A 16,694-nucleotide genomic window follows, 5' to 3' on the forward strand; every position below is an offset into this window, starting at 1 on the left:
ATCTTTAAAAGTTGTACTTACTAAACTAAGAATGTTAGGTTTTTGAGGAGATTACAGCTTGCAATAGCTGGAAGCACCCATTCTTGCCTGGGGCTTGGGCACCTTGCCTGGGTGAGCTCACTTCCTCCCAGACTGTGACTAAGGCAGTAAGCGGGGACAGCGGGTGTTGACCACTTGCTTTGTGGAATCTGGTTCTGCTACCGCAAATACAGTGTGATGCATCTCTTTCACTGACATGAATTTTGCTTCCTTTCTGGCTCTAGGACAATTCAAATTAAAGACAGCATGTGACAACATGAAGCCAAGAAAGGCAAAAAAAAAAAAAAAAAAAGACCCCCATCATGATTCCTGCAAGAGCTACACCTAAATACTTCTCCCTCTTCTTGTGGCTTTTTCACATGGGTGCGAGGAAAGTAGGCTCAATTATAGGACTCTAAGAGAGCCCTTTGCCAGAGCAGTGAACTTTTAGGCCACAGCACCTCTTTTTAGGAAGCTAGAGAGAATGTTGAAAGCAAATATTGATCTTTGCTTACCTGGCTTGTAACTGATAGCTTTGCCAGGAAAGTCCCCTCTAGAATACTATCAGAATCACCTTTTTAACTTTACTTAAAAATAGAGTAGAGCCACTTCAGTATTAGGACTCCTGCCCTTATTCCAGTTCAATTTGTTTTATTTCATGCCCTAATTTTTGGTTTGTAGCCATGGAAATCTATACCTGAAACAGCAAAACCTTTCAAAATGTCCACTAGACCAGCACTGCTGATACTTTAATGTGCATACAAAACACCTGGAAACCTTGTTAAAATGCAGATTTGGGTTCAGGAGGTCTGGGATGGGGCCTGAGCTTCTAATTTCCAGCCAGCTCCTAGGTGATGCCCATATTGTTGATCCAGGGATCATACTTGAGAGTAGGAAGCTCTAGACTCTTTCTAGATATGAGCTTCTTGAGAGAAAGAGCCATCTTAATCATCTTTATGTCTCTTGTACCGTGTAATGATATGATAATAGTGCCTAGTACAGGGTGGATGTTACAAAATATTTGTTAAATGAGAAAGAGAGAGATTCAGACAGACAGACAGACACACACACACACACACACACAGTGCATGGTTTAGATTTAGATTTGAATTGAATCCTGGCTCAATCAATAGATCTTGTGTGATCTCATGCTTTAAGCCTTAGTTCCATCCCTGTGAGACAGGGATATAATAATTGACCTCATGGGATCGTTGGGGAATATTAAATGCAATACTGTTCTACTGTTTGTAGGTTAAGAATTCAGGCTCTGCATCGGGTTCAAATCCTGGCTCAGCACTTAATTTTTAGCAATGTAACTTTGGTCAAGTCACTTAATTTTTCTAAAATGGAGCTAATAATAGTCCTGACCACATGTAAGTATTGTGAAAAGAGATGAGAAAATCCATGTAAAGTACTTGGCAGAGTGTCTGGCAATAGTAAGCCTTTTAGGATGCAAAAAGTCTGTATCAATAATAGTGCAACTCTCTTTCTTTGGGAAGTACTTCTGTGTTCTCCACCCCAAGGAATAACAGTATCGATTTAGCTTTTGGATGGTTGCTGGTTATTGTTACCTTAAAGCTGTTGAAGTATTAAAGTTGTCGAAACATTAATAGATTATCCTAGCTGTATCCATGCAAATCTTCATGTATGTTGTCTACTGTTGTTCTCATCTCTATGTAGAGTTAGTGTTGTTGTGACCCCAGAAGCATCTAACCAAACTTGAGGGTCTTTCAGTTAAAATTTTTCTTGAAAGGATCTGGGGCAGCTCTTGTCACTATACCCTCACCAGCCTTTGTTTGCTTATTTTGGTCCCTGTGTATCTTTCAGAATTTATGTACTAAATTTGTATCACTCAGAAGGACCCTTGAAAATGTAATATCTTTTCTACCCGTTAAGGAAGAAGTTTTCTACCACTTCTTCCTATCTTCAGTTTTCATGTCAGAAAATTCTTTCCTTGCTTTAATGGCTCCTGTTCCAATTAAAGTCTGTTTTCTTTTCAGTAGAGTTTACCCATCAAGTAAGGCTTTGTTTACCTCTCTTCATTTAAAAAAATTTTTTTTAATTCAAGTAAAGTTAACATACAATGTTATATTAGTTTCGGGTGTGCAATATAGTGATTCAGCAGTTCTTCAGCAATTCTATACATTACTCAGTGCTCATCAAGATAAGTGTACTCTTAATCCCCATCCCATATTTCCCCCATCCTTCCAGCCCCTTAAAAGTACAACTTTTAAAGATCAAGTTCAGATGGTAACCATCAGTTTGTTCTCTATAGTTAAGAATCTGTTTTTTGTCTCTTTTTTTCTTTTTTTAAGATTTTATTTATTTATTTGACAGAGAGAGACAGCTAGAGAGGGAACACAAGCAGGGGGAGTGGGTGAGGGAGATCTTTTTTTCTTTATTTGCTTGTTTTGTTTCTTAAATTCTACATATGAGTAAAATCATACAGTATTTGTCTTTCTCTGACTGACATTGTACTTGGCATAATACCTCTAGGTCCATCCATGTTGTTGCAAATAGCAAGATTTCATTCTTTTTTGTGGCTGGGTAATATTACGTTGTATGCATGTACCTCCGTCTTCTTTATCCATTTATCTATGGATAGACGCTTGGGTTCCTTCCATAATTTGGCTATAATAAATAATGCTGCAATAAACATAGAGGTGTATGTATTTTTTCACATGAAGGTTTTTGTATTCTTTGGGTAAATACCCAGTAGTGGGATTACTGGATCATGTGGTAATTCTATTTTTAATTTTTTGAGGAACCTCCAGACTGTTTTCCAGAGTGGCTGCATGCACCAGTTTGCATTCCCACCAATAGCTCACAAGCGTTCCTTTATCTCCACATATTGTTTCTTGTGTTTTTGATGTTAGCCATTCTGACAGGTGTGAGGTGATATCTGATTGTGGTTTTGATATGCATTTCCCTGATGATGAGTGATGCTGAGCATCTTTTCACATGTCTTTTGGCCATCTGGATCAGTCTTCTCTTTAAATGCCTTCCATTTCTTTCATTCTTTCATGTTTTCCAATCTCTTTGTTACTTGCTTCTTTCCTCCTATTTTCTTTTCCTTTTCCTTTTTAGTAGAGTGTTAGGATTTCAGGGAAAGAACTAGCAAAGGTCATTCAAGTTCAAGCAGTCGTTTCTTTTGTGTTATGAGTCCTCAAATGAAACACTATAATCTAGTAAGAACCTGATTGGTAGAGATTACAATAGGAAGATTATCTTCCTATCATACAACCCATCCTTAATTGGATTGTTGTTGTTGTTGATTTATTTTTGGTTTTAAATAACTGTTCTATGTTTCTCGCCTCCTTTCACACTACCTCAGTATAACGCCTACATCCTTTTCAAGGCTTTGTCTGTTGAAGTCCACCACGACAGACGCTGTAGGTTTTGTTTTGTTTTGTGCACAGAACAATTGGCTACCTAAGAGGTGGTTGAATTCTGCCTTGTAGGTACAGACCGACCCTGTGGAAACTCTTTTTTAATAACACTTTCATCATTTGAGACCACATGTCAAAGGCACCCTTGCCCACAGCCCATTTTTTAGTCAATAAAGAGAAATTTTATTTCAATCTCTTTGCCAGAAGTCAATGCTTTTTAACATGCAATTGCAATTTTTAGACGGTGAGATAATAGAAACTTGTAATAAGCTGTACAACCTAGTTATTTTGAATGGACTTTTCCATTACAAAAAAGGTTGGTTTTATTTGTTTTAAAAAAAATTTACAGAAATACAAAGCAAAGATATAAAGACTAAAGAGAAGAAAAATTTGGAACAACACAAAGAGAATAAAGTACTTCATTCTTACTGAGCTAGATTTCCCTGCAGCCTAAGAGACTCCATACTTCCTAAAAGGAAGATGAATAGTCGGGTTATGGAGGGTCTTCTGAGTTGCGAGTGCGTGGACAGGTACACAGAAGAAGGATAGGGAGTGCAGGCACCACATAACCACTCAGGATGCAGAATGACCTCATGGCTCCATCTGTGCCACGGAAAAGTAGTAAATGGGTCAGAGTCAGAAAACTCCATTTAGACGAGAGTATAAGAAGACTCATGGAAGATGAGGACTTTGAACTGGCAGGACGGCACTGGCTGACAGGAGGATGGAGGGTCTCCTGAGCGGGGGCAGGGAGTAGATTCCTACTGTAGTTGACCCTTGAGCAACACGGGCTTGAACTGCACGGGTCCAAATTTTTTTTTAGTAAATACAGTACAGTACTATAAATGCATTTTTTCTTCCTTGTGACTTTCTTAATTATGTTTCCTTTTCTCTAGCTTGCTTTATTGTAAGAAAACAGTATGTAATACATATAACATACAACATATGTGTGCATTGACTGTTCTTGTTCTTGGGAAGGCTCTGGCCAACAGTAGGCTGTTAGCAGTTAAGGTTTGGGGTAAACTGCAGAATGCCCTGGCCTGGCTTGTCTCATCCTCACCAAAATGAAGTTCATTTTGAGGAGCAGGGGGAGATGAGACTGGGGCATTGAGACAACATTAAATTAAGCAGTGCCTGGGATTGCTGGTGAGGAATCTGTATTTGAAACTTTGTCCGTGGGGGAGCCAGTGAAGATTTGGGGGAAAACCTATAGAATCAGGGAGGCAGCTGACAATGTTTTTTTAATGTGCTTTTTAATGGTGACTTATTACCACAGCTCTCAAGTCAGGTTCATTATTCTTATCCTGCAGAAGTTCTGCAGGAAAGACCTGGCAATCATGCAGGGACTTTATTCTTTATCCCTTTCTGTGGCCCAATGTTTGACCCTACTAAATGCCCCTGGGGGTCATGGTGCCTGCTTCCCATTCTTCTCTGCCCACCAGTCCTTCGCCACCAATTTTGAGGCGCGCTGCCAGGCTTGGAAAGCAGATCTGCCCTAACAGGCAGGTTATTGGTGTTTTGTTTGGTTTCTTTGACCATGGCGGGGCTTTTCTCTTGATTTAAAAATAATGGGAATGCTTTTTGGAAAACAAGTCCCTCCATAAGAAAGGCAAATGGGGGACATTCTGGGTAAAGATTTGGTTAGACTTGAGTTGGTTGTTAAAGTTAGTCTGATTAAATACAGTCTTTTATTTAATAGCAACACTAAATAGGCAAGTCCAGGACCCACAGTTTTTGGGGGGCTCGCTGTGTGAAAAGGAAGGTAGCTTTCCCTTGCCCCTCTTCAGCCAGATCTGTAAATCTCAATTCTGTGTAAAGATTTAAAATGTTAAGGGCCAGGGCACCTGGGCAGCCCAGTTGGTTAAGCGCCCAACTTCAGTGTCCTGGGAGCAAGCCCTGCGTCAGGCTCTGTGCTCAGCGGGGAGTCTGCTTGTCCAGCTCCCTCTCTTTCTGCCCCTCCCCCAACTCATGCTCTCTCTCTCTCTCTCTCTCTCTCTCTCTCTCTCTCTTTCTCTCAAATAAATAAAATCTTCAAAAAAATGTTAATGTTAAAGGCAAAAGAAAGGCCACATCAATCAATAATAGCAAAAGCAAGGCTATATAACTGCCAGGTTGGTCTCCAAAGATACTGGTTTCCTTTTGTCATTCTCTTGCTAAGAACCTGCAGTACTTTTTCTCAGGCCTCTGCCTTTAAATTCCCTCTGGCTAATACCACCAATAGAGGAAGCTTTTCCTTCTCTGGATTCCTTATCTCATCTCTCTTTCACACAGCCAGACCTCCCCACTCTGGCTTTGTTTGTTTGTTTCTTTGTGTTTTAAATATTATTTATTTATTTATTTATTTATTTATTTATTTGAGAGAGAGAGAGAGAGCATGAAGAGGGGAGGATCAGAGAGAGAAGCAGACTCCCTGCCGAGCAGGGAGCCCGATGCGGTCGCTTAACCAACTGAGCCACCCAGGTGCCCATCCCCACTCTGGTTTTAGCTGGCACAGTCTCTCCTGCGTTTCAGGAGACCGAGGTTGCCTTCTACTTCCTTTTGCCCTCTCACTGTAACTGAATGGGTTGAAGGCATAGGCGGATGCTGAAGGGATAAACCGCAGATTGTGCTGCTTATATGAGGTGATGGCCCCAAGGGAAGTTCGTAGTATATATATCGCCTTTCTTTAGTTTATCCTGACAAAATAAGGCGAACTTGGAGAAGTAATGCCAGGGAGAAGCCAGACCCCTTGGTTGAAAGACGAAAAAGATAGCTAAATTAAACCAACGTTGATGAGATAGATCTTTCATTTAAAAATGTTTTATTGTGGGTTGCCTGGGTGGCTCAGTTGGTTGAGCATCTGCCTTTGGCTTGGGTCATGATCCCGAGGTCCTGGGATCGAGCCCCGCATCGGGCTCCCTGCTCAGTGGGGAGTCTGCTTCTCCCTCTCCCTCTGCCTGCCGCTCCCCCTGCTTGTGCTCTCTGTCAGATAAATAAATAAAATCTTAAAAAAATAAATAAATAAAAATGTGTTGGTTTTTTTTAAAGATTTTTGTCTATTTAATTGACAGAGACACAGCGAGAGAGGGAACACAAGCAGGGGGAGTGGAAGAGGGAGAAGCAGACTTCCTACTGAGCAGAGAGCCCAATGCGGGGCTCGATTCCAGGACCCTGGGATCATGACCTGAGCCGAAGGCAGACGCCTAATAACTGAGCCACCCAGGCGCCCCAATAAAAATGTTTTATTGTGAAATATAGCATCATTCAAAACACCATATGAAAATGTAGTGTACAGTTTAAAGATACTTGCTTCTTTAAAATAGTCCAATTCAAGTTGCTTTACATTTATTAGTGAAAAATTCACTGTGACTAGTTCCTGCTAAAACTGGACAATTAAATATTCAGAAGAGCTAAAAAGCATCCCTAACATGTCTTACTAATCCATGCAACAGTTTACCTATGAATGGACTTTTCTTTGACAATAACACTTGTTTTGTTAATGGGGATTTCTTTAAAATATTTTATTTATTTATTTGAGAGAGAGAGAGAGAGAGCACAAGCAGGCCAGGGGAGGGGCAGAGGGAGAAGGAGGAGCAGACTCCCTGCTGAGCAGGGAGCCTGACAAGGGGCTTGACCAGCTTGACAAGGCTTGACAAGGATTTTCAGTCCTTGATATCAGGACCCTGGGATCATGACCTGAGCTGAAGGCAGGAGCTTAACTGAGTGAGTCCCCCAGGCGCCCCGGGTTTTTTTTGACTAGGCTCCACACCCAGCGTGGAGCCCAGTGCAGGGCTTGAACTCAGGACCCTGAGATCAAGAGCTGAGCTAAGATCGAGAGTCAGACGCTCAACTGACTAAGCCACCCAGGAGCCCTGGGAATTTTTTTTTAATTAGGAATTTAGGCCATAAAGTTCTCAGATTAATTGTGAATATATTTGATGGTTTTAGAGCTTTCTGAATTCCTGCTTCTATGTCTGTATATAGTTTATGAAGCCTGTCTGAGTCTTTCCCATCCCAACTTAAGTCCCACCTCCCCCATAGAGAGGAGTGATTAACATCTATTGCTATTACTCTGTGCCCGGAGCTGTACCAATGTTTTACACATGCTCTCTTATTTAATTTTCTCAGGAATGCTGTGAGATAATATAATAGTGTTACTCCCAATTCACAGATGAGAAAACTGAGGTCTCGTGCCTCGTCCCTCAGAGCTAGCGAGGATTCGAGCTCAAGTTCTAAGTGCCATGCTTTCTTAAAGCCCTAGCTCTGCCCCTACCCATGGACTATATGCCCTGCCTTCCCCCACCATGATCTCTTAGCCTGAACTCCTATATCCTAGTGTCTGCTTCACTTAATACATATTTCCATGTCTCCCTTATCACCTGGCCTGCTGACCTGCAGATAGTAGTTGCTGAAGGAATGTCTGATCGGAGAAGAATTATTTTCTTTTTTGCAGCAGAGGGAATGCTTATTTACTAAGTTTGTACGCCAGGGATGTGAGCTCAGAAGGAGGCCTGTTTCCAGGATTCTTTTAAATGCCAGCTTTATAGTATCCTTGATTTTATCGAATTTTCAGTGAGAGAAAATTCTACGTAAAAGTTAACTTACATTGCATATAGTGTTTTAATCTATTAGTATTGAAATGATTTGAGATTATCTTTCTTTTTGATTTATGGTTGTCTTTCATTTCATCTCAAGATGAGCACCTGCTATTAGCAGTGATTTCTACAAAACCAGTGAAGCAAAGTGTCTGCCCCTTGGGGCACTGAAGAGTTTATTTGGTAAAATGAGAGCGGAGACAACTCAGACTGGCAAAAAACAAAGCAAAACAAATCAAAAAGGTGGTTGAATTGGGCTGTAAACTCTTAAGGGGCCGACTGATAACTTTTCATGTGTGATGTTTTGATAAGTAATAATGTTAAGCTTCAATCATTATTGTGAAGTTAAATGATTATACATGTCTTTACAGCAAATTTATTTCTGATCGTGAGAGTAGAAGAAGTCTCACTAACAGCCATTTGGAAAAAAAGAAATGTGATGAATATGTAAGTGTCATTTATAATAAACTATGCTTTTTTGTTTTAGTCACATAAATTGGGACATGTTTTTAATTCGGGTAGCATAATACCAAAAGTGTAGCTATTTATATTCACCAAGATAGCCTATGTATTTTCTCCTGAAACCCATTTTAAAAAATAACTAGACCACTCAGGAAGTATTTCTTGAATTTTACTTCCACACCGGTTCCTAATAGTGCTTTGAAGACTTTGGCATGATGAACTTTCTTGAGGACTGTTTTGCTTATGTTTGTCTCTCTGTTTAGATTCCAGGAACAACCTCCTTAGGCATGTCTGTTTTTAACCTAAGCAACGCCATTATGGGCAGTGGGATTTTGGGACTGGCCTTTGCCCTGGCAAACACCGGAATCCTACTTTTTCTGTGAGTGTTGACACTGCAGTACTTTCCATGTAAAACTGTATTTTCTGTATGTTTCTGTTCATACAGAAGAAATTGGAAATATTTCTGAATAGTTTTTATGTTTTTACTAACTTGGTTAAGTTATGAGTACATACTTTTATATCGTTTGTTGGAGTGATTTTCCAAGTTGCACCTAATGTTTATAAGAAAGGGGAAATAGAAAAATCTTTTTATTCACCAAAAACACCAAAATAAGCCTTTATAAAAAGGATTAAAAATTTTCAAAATAAGATTTTTGGTATTTTGGGATTCCTTATACCTGTCACTTTAAATCTCACCAAAAAGTCAAAATATTTAGAGGTGTCTAATCCAACCACTCAACATTTTGGTATTTGGATTGCAATGGAATATGTACTATATCCAAAGGTAATTGCAAATTTGTTTGTAATAAATAGCCAAGAAGCACAGATGAGAAATTAGCATGTACTTTTCCTCTGAGAGTTAGTTAAGAGAAAATAGGCAGTTTTGTTTTTAAATAACTTTTCCTCACACTGTTGAATGGGACTTTCAGCAGATGTACAGAGGGCTTCTTTTCAGTTGGAACAAGATGAAAACAGATCATAGAATTTATACCAGGAAAATTCTCACCCAGCCTGATTCCCCTCTCAAGACCCTACGGAGTATCAGTAGGCAAGGAGGCAAGGAGGAAATTCTCTTCTCCAGCCTTTTCCCCCGAGACTGCACTCACGTTCTTCATTGGCCTTGCTCAGTAGTCTTCATTGCTGGATCTTGAGATGGGAGCATCATTTTCTTGGAAGCAGTGACCAAAATGGCTAGTACTCTTACAAATTGTGTATATTCCTTTAGAAAGACTTAGAAAATTGTGATGCAAGTACACTGCTTCCCATTCCATTACCCAGGGATCAGTGATGTCCATCCATGCTGGACCATATGGGTCAGTAGCACTAGGGGTTAATATTCTTCCTCTTAACGTGTAAACACACTAGACATGTCCTTCCTAGAATTAAAACTCTGTATAGGACAGTGAATTCAAGACGTTTTCTTCCTTATTGTCCACCCAACTCGGTAAACCCAACTATAGCCTCCTCTTTTTATTGTGCTGGGTGGATCATTCTGTGTGGCCTTTCTGTTTATGTATATCTTGAGCCAAGTGCCAGGTTTTAGGGTAAAAGGATGGAGTTGGACAAAATATTTCTATGGTGACTTTTTTGGTACGCGTGGAACTCTGACCCTCTGAGGATACCATGGGGTCGCTGCACTTGTGATTTTCAGAGCAGTGACCAGAGGCACATGACTGCTAGTCCCAACTCCTCTTCTGAATGGCTGTGTAGTCTTAAGCAAGTTACTTAGCCACTCTGAGCTGCAGTTGCTTACTCTGTAAAACAAGGAAATTGCACTAGAAAAATCTCAGAACTCTGCCAACCTCTAAAACCCTTTGATTCTGTGACTATTATCAGTTATTCCAGGGCTGGAAAAATGTTCAGTTCAGAAATGTGTTTTACATTGATTTATTTATTTTTTAGTTATTGCAGTATTAGTTAGTTCTATGTTAAGTAGTTGAAGAGTCAATTCTTTGATGATGGTAACAACAGTCCTCGTACCAGGTACTACTTTAAGTACTTTATGCTGAATCCTTGCAAGTCTCTGAAATAGGTACTCGTGTTAGTTCCCTCCTTCATGGATAAGGAAACTGAGGAAGAGGGAACAGACTTTTATTTTGGAATCTCTCTTTGTCACCATTCTGGGAATTCCCTTCTCTGGGAATCCCCTTTGCCTCTCTTCTCTCCTAGATCCCCTGTTCCCTCTATTCCATTTCTTCCTTTTTCTGGATTTACTTCCTTGCTTTTGTTGCTGAGAAAGGATGAATAGAAATATGTTTTTCAAGGCCTTCATGTCTGCAAAATGTTTTTATCCTACCTTCACCTTGGGTTGGCAGTTTGGCTGGATATAGAACTCTATATTGGCAGTATTTTTCCATCAGAATTTGAAGGTATTGCTTCACTGCTTTCTAGTTTCTTCTGTTGTGAAGTCCCATATCCTCCTGATTCCTGATCTTTTCAGTATAGCCAGGGTTTTTGTTTCTTGTTCTGGTTTGTTTCTGGAAATTTGTTGAATCTCTTTGCTCCCCATGTTCTTCAGTTTTATAGTGGTGTGTCTTGATGTGGGCCTTTATCATCCACTGTGTCAGGCAGTCAGTACCTCCTTTTCTTTTAGAAGTTCATAGTCTTCAGTTTGGGGACATTTTCTTACACATTATTGTGTCAATGAATTCCTTCCTCTTCTTTCCCTTTTCTCTGTTTCTGGAACTGCTCCCCAGATTCTGGACTTTCTGGACTTGTCCTCTCAGTTTTATTTTTTCTTTTCATTTCTTCAATTTTTCACTGTAGTTTCTGGGATATGTCCTCAATTTTCCCCAGCTCTTTACTGAATGCTTTATTTCTGTTATTATTTTTTTTATTTATAGGAGCTTTTAAAAATTCTTGGAATGTTCCTTTCTTATATCATTTTGTTTTATGATTTCAGTGTTTTTTCTAAGGATTCTAGTGATAGTTTTGGAAAATTTCAAGCATAAAATGGGAAGAAGAGTATAAAAGATTCCCATGTTCCCTTCATCCCATGCCTTACTTTAATCATCCCCCTCATCTGTATTGTCTCAAAGCAAATCCCAGCTCTAATATCATTTCATCCATAAATATTTCAGTGTATTTCTCATTAAAATAAGGATTGTTTTAATAATTATTTAATAAGGATTTAATATTTAATAATTATTTAATAAGGATTATTAATACATAACCATATTATGTCACACCTAAAAAATTATCAGCAGTTCCTTAATATCATCAAATATCCAAACAAAATTTGAACTGTCTATTTATCTCCTTTGACAAAACAACAACTGGGTTTTCCAAATCAGTACTCAAATAAGGTCCATATAGTGCAATTGGCTATGTGTTTTAATCTCTTTTAAGCTGTAGGTTCCCTGTTTCTCTCTCTTCTTTTTTCCTATACAATATATGTGTTGAAGAAACTGAGCCATTTGTCCCATAGAGTTTACCACAGTCTGAATTCCGCTGACTCTATCCCTCTGGTGCAAGTTGATTTTTTGTTTGTTTGTTTGCTTTGGACCCCATCTTTCATTTTAGAATCTTTCCTCAGATGTCAGGTGGTCCTTCTTTGTCTGTTATATTCAAAAGTAAGGGATGGTAAAAACAAGTGTAATTTACACCCACTACACGTGAGTAGGGCTTGTTGGCGATAGCTTCACATAAGGTGTTGTCACAAGCCCTTTACTTGGGGAACCAGCAATGTCACTCTTTGGCTGTTGGGATCACCCAGCATCTTCCAGTCGCCTGCCTGGAGGGTCTGAGCATTGCCACCATATTTCTGGGAACCAAGTTGGGGGCAAGGTTTGGAGTGGATATCTCAGTTGCATGTGTTTACCCAATCACAGTTTTCCTGACAAGTACCCACCCCCCTGACAATTTGTGCTGGGTCCCTCACCCAGAGACCTGTATTTTATACTTGACAGAGAATGTGTCTTCAGATATATATCTTTTGCCAGATGGGGAGGAGCAACCACTCAGCTTTACGGAATAGGTGCCTGGTCTGGGAATCTAGCTATTCCTTGAAGATCCTCTTTATTTTAGCTCATCCCTCCCATTGTTCCCTCCTTCCAGTAATGCCACTGGGGCCTTTTGGGAATTCTGTGGTGAAAATTGGATTGGTCTTGTTTTTCTCCACTGCCAGTTTAAGGTTCAGCTTTGTCTACTTTCCAGTTCTGAAATTTTGTGCTTATTATCTCCTCTCATGTTCTTAGGAGGGAGCAGGAGTTAAGTTTATATATTCAATCTACCATTTCTAGAATTCAGTTGATTTTTAATTGTAGTGATTCAGGGATAATTGATCTCTTGTCTCATGACTCTTCAGTTTCTGACTGAAGCAAAGAATTGGATAAACTTGACTCTTACAGTTGCAGGAAGACTTCCCTGCATAAAACTCTTATAAATCGTTTGGTTATTTGCAAGATGTATGAATAGCAAGCGCCACACACCAAATCATCAGGTGAAAGCTCGAGAAGGTAGCTGTATAAAGACCCAAACTTACAAGCTTTTCACAAAATGTAGAACTCCCCTACCTTAGACCAAGGACTCACTCTGTGTGTTGTCAAACCAGCTGCTCCAAGCCAAGAAGCAGTTGGCAGGATCAAGGTATCTCATCTGGTACAGGGCCCTGTTCCAGACTCATATTAGCCAACACGGAAAAAGAGTCCAAGCCTGTCCAGGCTTCTTTAGAAAAGCAGCTGGGAAGGCTCCTCTGAGTCTCCCCGAGGCTGGGTGCAGAGCTCTTCACTGGGGTCATCTGAAAACTTGTGGGAGTGATTTCTTTTTCTTGGATGAATTTGAGGCTCTTTTTTTTTTTTTTTTGACCTAACCATAATGGCTGTCATCCCTGTTTAACACACCTCTGATTCAGTTGGATTCAGTGAACTCTGCCCCATTGGAAGAATGCAGTTAGGTTTTGTGTTTCCCTGAATTCTGAAGCCCTATAATTCCACCCAAGGAACAGGAAGTATGGGAATGGGGAATCTCCACTTACAGTTGTTCTGACAGTATCTGTTCTCTGTTGGAAACAAAATGGGGCTGTACCCTGAGGCAGCAGTTCGGGGATATGCTGAGGCACGAGTATCTCAGGGTAAAATGCACACATTGAAATGAGTTTTCCTAAAATTGGGGATCCAAGGAAAAGGCAGTGGGTGCTGAAAACTTTTCCACTGTAACTCCCTGTTCTATCACTGATTTTTTTTTTTTTTTTTTTTTTTTTTACATAGCTCCCCTGTAACTCCATCATGGCCAAAGTGGGATCAAAAGTAAATATTGGCAGGGTGCCTGGGTGGCTCAGTGGGTTAAGCGGCTAACTCCTGATTGCGGCTTAGGTCACGATCTCAGGGTCATGAGATTGAACGCCGAGTAGGGCTCTGCGCTGGGCGTGGAGCCTGCTTAAGGTTCTCTGTCCCCTTCTCCCTCTCCCCCCGCCCCAAGAAAAGAAAAGAAAAGGAAAACAAAGTAAATATGGGCATGGAAGAATGGTGAGGTTTGTTTTGTTTTTTATTTCACCTTACCATCTCCACCACCCAGCCCAAAACAGGAAAGTTATATTTCTAAATGTATCTATTAAAAGCATATATTTTATAGAAAATGAATGTCTTTAGAATGTATCACTTCCTCATAGTAGTAGGTAAATGAGAGGTTTACTAAACTATACAGAATCTGATAAAGCAATAAATGCTTTATATTTTTCCATAACTTCTTGGCAGGTATTATCGTTTATTATTTTAATAATGTAGCCCCTTAAGTGTAAAACTGTAAAAAAGGAGACTATAATTGATGATACTTCTGAGACCTCAAAAGATATGATCATTTAGGGGCGCCTGGGTGGCTCAGTCATTAAGCGTCTGCCTTCGGCTCAGGTCATGATCCCAGGGTCCTGGGATCGAGCCCCGCATCAGGCTCTCTGCTCGGCCGGGAGCCTGCTTCTCTCTCTCCCACTCCCCCTGCTTGTGTTTCCTCTCTAGCCATCTCTCTCTCTCTGTCAAATAAATAAAATAAAATCTTAAAAAAAAAAAAGATATCATTTATCGTAAACACTGAGTTTATAAACCGTCTGTTTGAAATGATAATTGTGAAACAACATAACAATCTATATAGACAATAGTTTAAATTTTATTTTGGTTGATTACAATTCCAGAGTCTCATTTTTTGAGTCTCATTTGCCATTTTCATGTCACTCAGTTGTGAGGATAAAAAGATAATATAGCTAAAGACACACTTTGAAAAGTGGCACACAAGTAGACATTTATTCATTAGTGTCAGCCCCATGGGACTGCTATGAGTGTGTGTGTGTGTGTGCACAGGTGTGTGTGTGTGACAGAGAGAGAAGGGAGTATGTGTGTGAGAGAGAGAGAATATGTGAGAGTGTGTGTGCGTGAGAGAATAAGTGTGTGTGTGTGTGTCTGAGAGAGAGAGAGAGAGAGATGAAGGGAGTACCAGTAGTTCCTGGTATGTAGCAGCACTATATAGGACGTGTTTGTGGAAGTATTAGTTAGGTGGTCACTAAATAAGGGTTAACATTTATTGAACAGTAATTATATATGCCATATTATGTCGTTTAATCTCCATCAACTATGAAGTAAGTATTAGTTCCTTTTTACAGATGAAGTAACGGAGGCTTAATAACAACTTAGCAAGTTGGGGAGCCAGGGTTCTGTCCAGGCTTTTCTGACTCTAGAACCAGTGTGATCTAAAACGCGATACTGCCTTTTAGTGATGCCTTCGTCAGAAACCAAATTTGCATTATTAATGTACATCATCAGAGAAATTTTATTCTTATCAATAGATACTTGCAAGTTAATATTTTAGCTTTAAAAATCACCTTGTATAATCATTCATATTCCTGGACTATTTTACTACTATTTCACCAAGGACCATCGCCCTTATTGTAATGGAAATAGTTTTGCAATATTGCGTGCACCAAATTGTAGATCGGGGGTGGTCAGGTTCCTGGTAATAGCCAATAAAATACATGCCTATAGTATATCATAAACCTGACATGCCCTCTGAATGGCTTCGTGTGTCCCACGTCTACATCCGACTTGGCCTTGTGTGCTATCTGAGACTCCCCGCTGTCTTCGTGAGCCCTTGAATTTAATTCCTTCCAAAGATTTAACTAAATGTTGTTGTTAAGAATTAAAAACCCAGTACTGACAAAGTCAGATAATACCAAGTCTGTTGTTAGAGAATTGGTTCAATAATCATAGTAGTTCCATAAAACAGAATATTAGACAACTATATAAAAGGGTAAACTGGATTATGTGTACTGGTATGAGAAAAATGTCCTAAGAATATTATTGTGTGAAAAAACCTGACTGTTAGGTGGAAGTGAGCAAGGAAGGAGATTGTGTGTGTATATGCACACACCCCACAGACTACTCGGGAGGGTGCACAAATAAGCTGTTGACAGTGGTTACTTCTGGAGAGTGCCTCAGGGGCTAGGGGGGACGTGGGAGTGCAAAGTTTACACTGTATTATCTTTCTACCATGTGTTTTTAGGGAAAGAAACTAATGGAAAAACCCTGTTTTTTAGGGAACTTAAAACCAATGACATAAGACTTTTTCCCCCACTTACCTACAGAAGACTTTCGGAAAAACAGATTTTCGGTATTGATATTTAAGACCCTAAGAGCGGGGTGCCTGGGTGGCTCAGTTGGTTAAGCGACTGCCTTCGGCTCAGGTCATGATCCTGGAGTCCCGGGATCGAGTCCCGCATCGGGCTCCCTGCTCGGCAGGGAGTCTGCTTCTCCCTCTGACCCTCCTCCCTCTCATGCTCTCTGTCTCAAATAAATAAATAAAATCTTTACCAAAAAAAAAAAAAAAAAAAAAAAAGACCCTAAGAGCGAGAATAAGCATTGATGCTGTGTTACCTATTCCAAACTCTATTTTCAACCCCATCTGCCTTCAGAGAGCCTCCATCTCAGCCACACCAACCTCCTTCTTTTCTGTAAAGGCCACCTACACCGTCCTTGTCACCCTGGTCTTTCCCCCTCTTTATTCCCCTCCTTATTCCCACGCACCTCTGTGCTTCTGAATCCTGACAGGCCTGTGAGGCCCAGTCAGATGCCACCTCCGGAACTGTTTCCCTGATCCTCCTCTACCTTCCCGATTGAACTCTGAGCCCTAAAAGGGCAGGATTAATATCTAATTCTTCCTTGTTCAAATCATCCCAACCCCCCCACCCCCCCCACCCCCCGCCGGCCCCAACAAGATCTAGAACAGTTGCTTGCATATACGTGATTCTCAATAAAATTTCATTGACATG

General features: G+C 40.2%; 1 protein-coding gene across 5 annotated transcripts in view; it reads left to right on the top strand.

Annotated features, from left to right (window-relative positions):
• Positions 1-16,694, top strand: part of SLC38A1 (solute carrier family 38 member 1) — a 68,330-nt gene that overhangs the window by 20,108 nt on the left and 31,528 nt on the right. For all 5 annotated transcript variants that reach the window (XM_045873573.3, XM_064591363.1, XM_054507084.2 and 2 more), the window contains 2 exons: positions 8,353-8,428; positions 8,707-8,822. In XM_045873573.3, coding sequence (XP_045729529.1) covers positions 8,353-8,428; positions 8,707-8,822 — 192 coding nt within the window. The remainder of the gene's footprint in view (positions 1-8,352; positions 8,429-8,706; positions 8,823-16,694) is intronic.

This window comes from Mirounga angustirostris, unplaced genomic scaffold (genome assembly GCF_029215605.1).
Source record: "Mirounga angustirostris isolate CCGP_5_RB_7025 unplaced genomic scaffold, mMirAng1.0.hap1 SCAF_5, whole genome shotgun sequence".
In the NCBI taxonomy this organism is placed as follows: Eukaryota; Metazoa; Chordata; class Mammalia; order Carnivora; family Phocidae; genus Mirounga; species Mirounga angustirostris.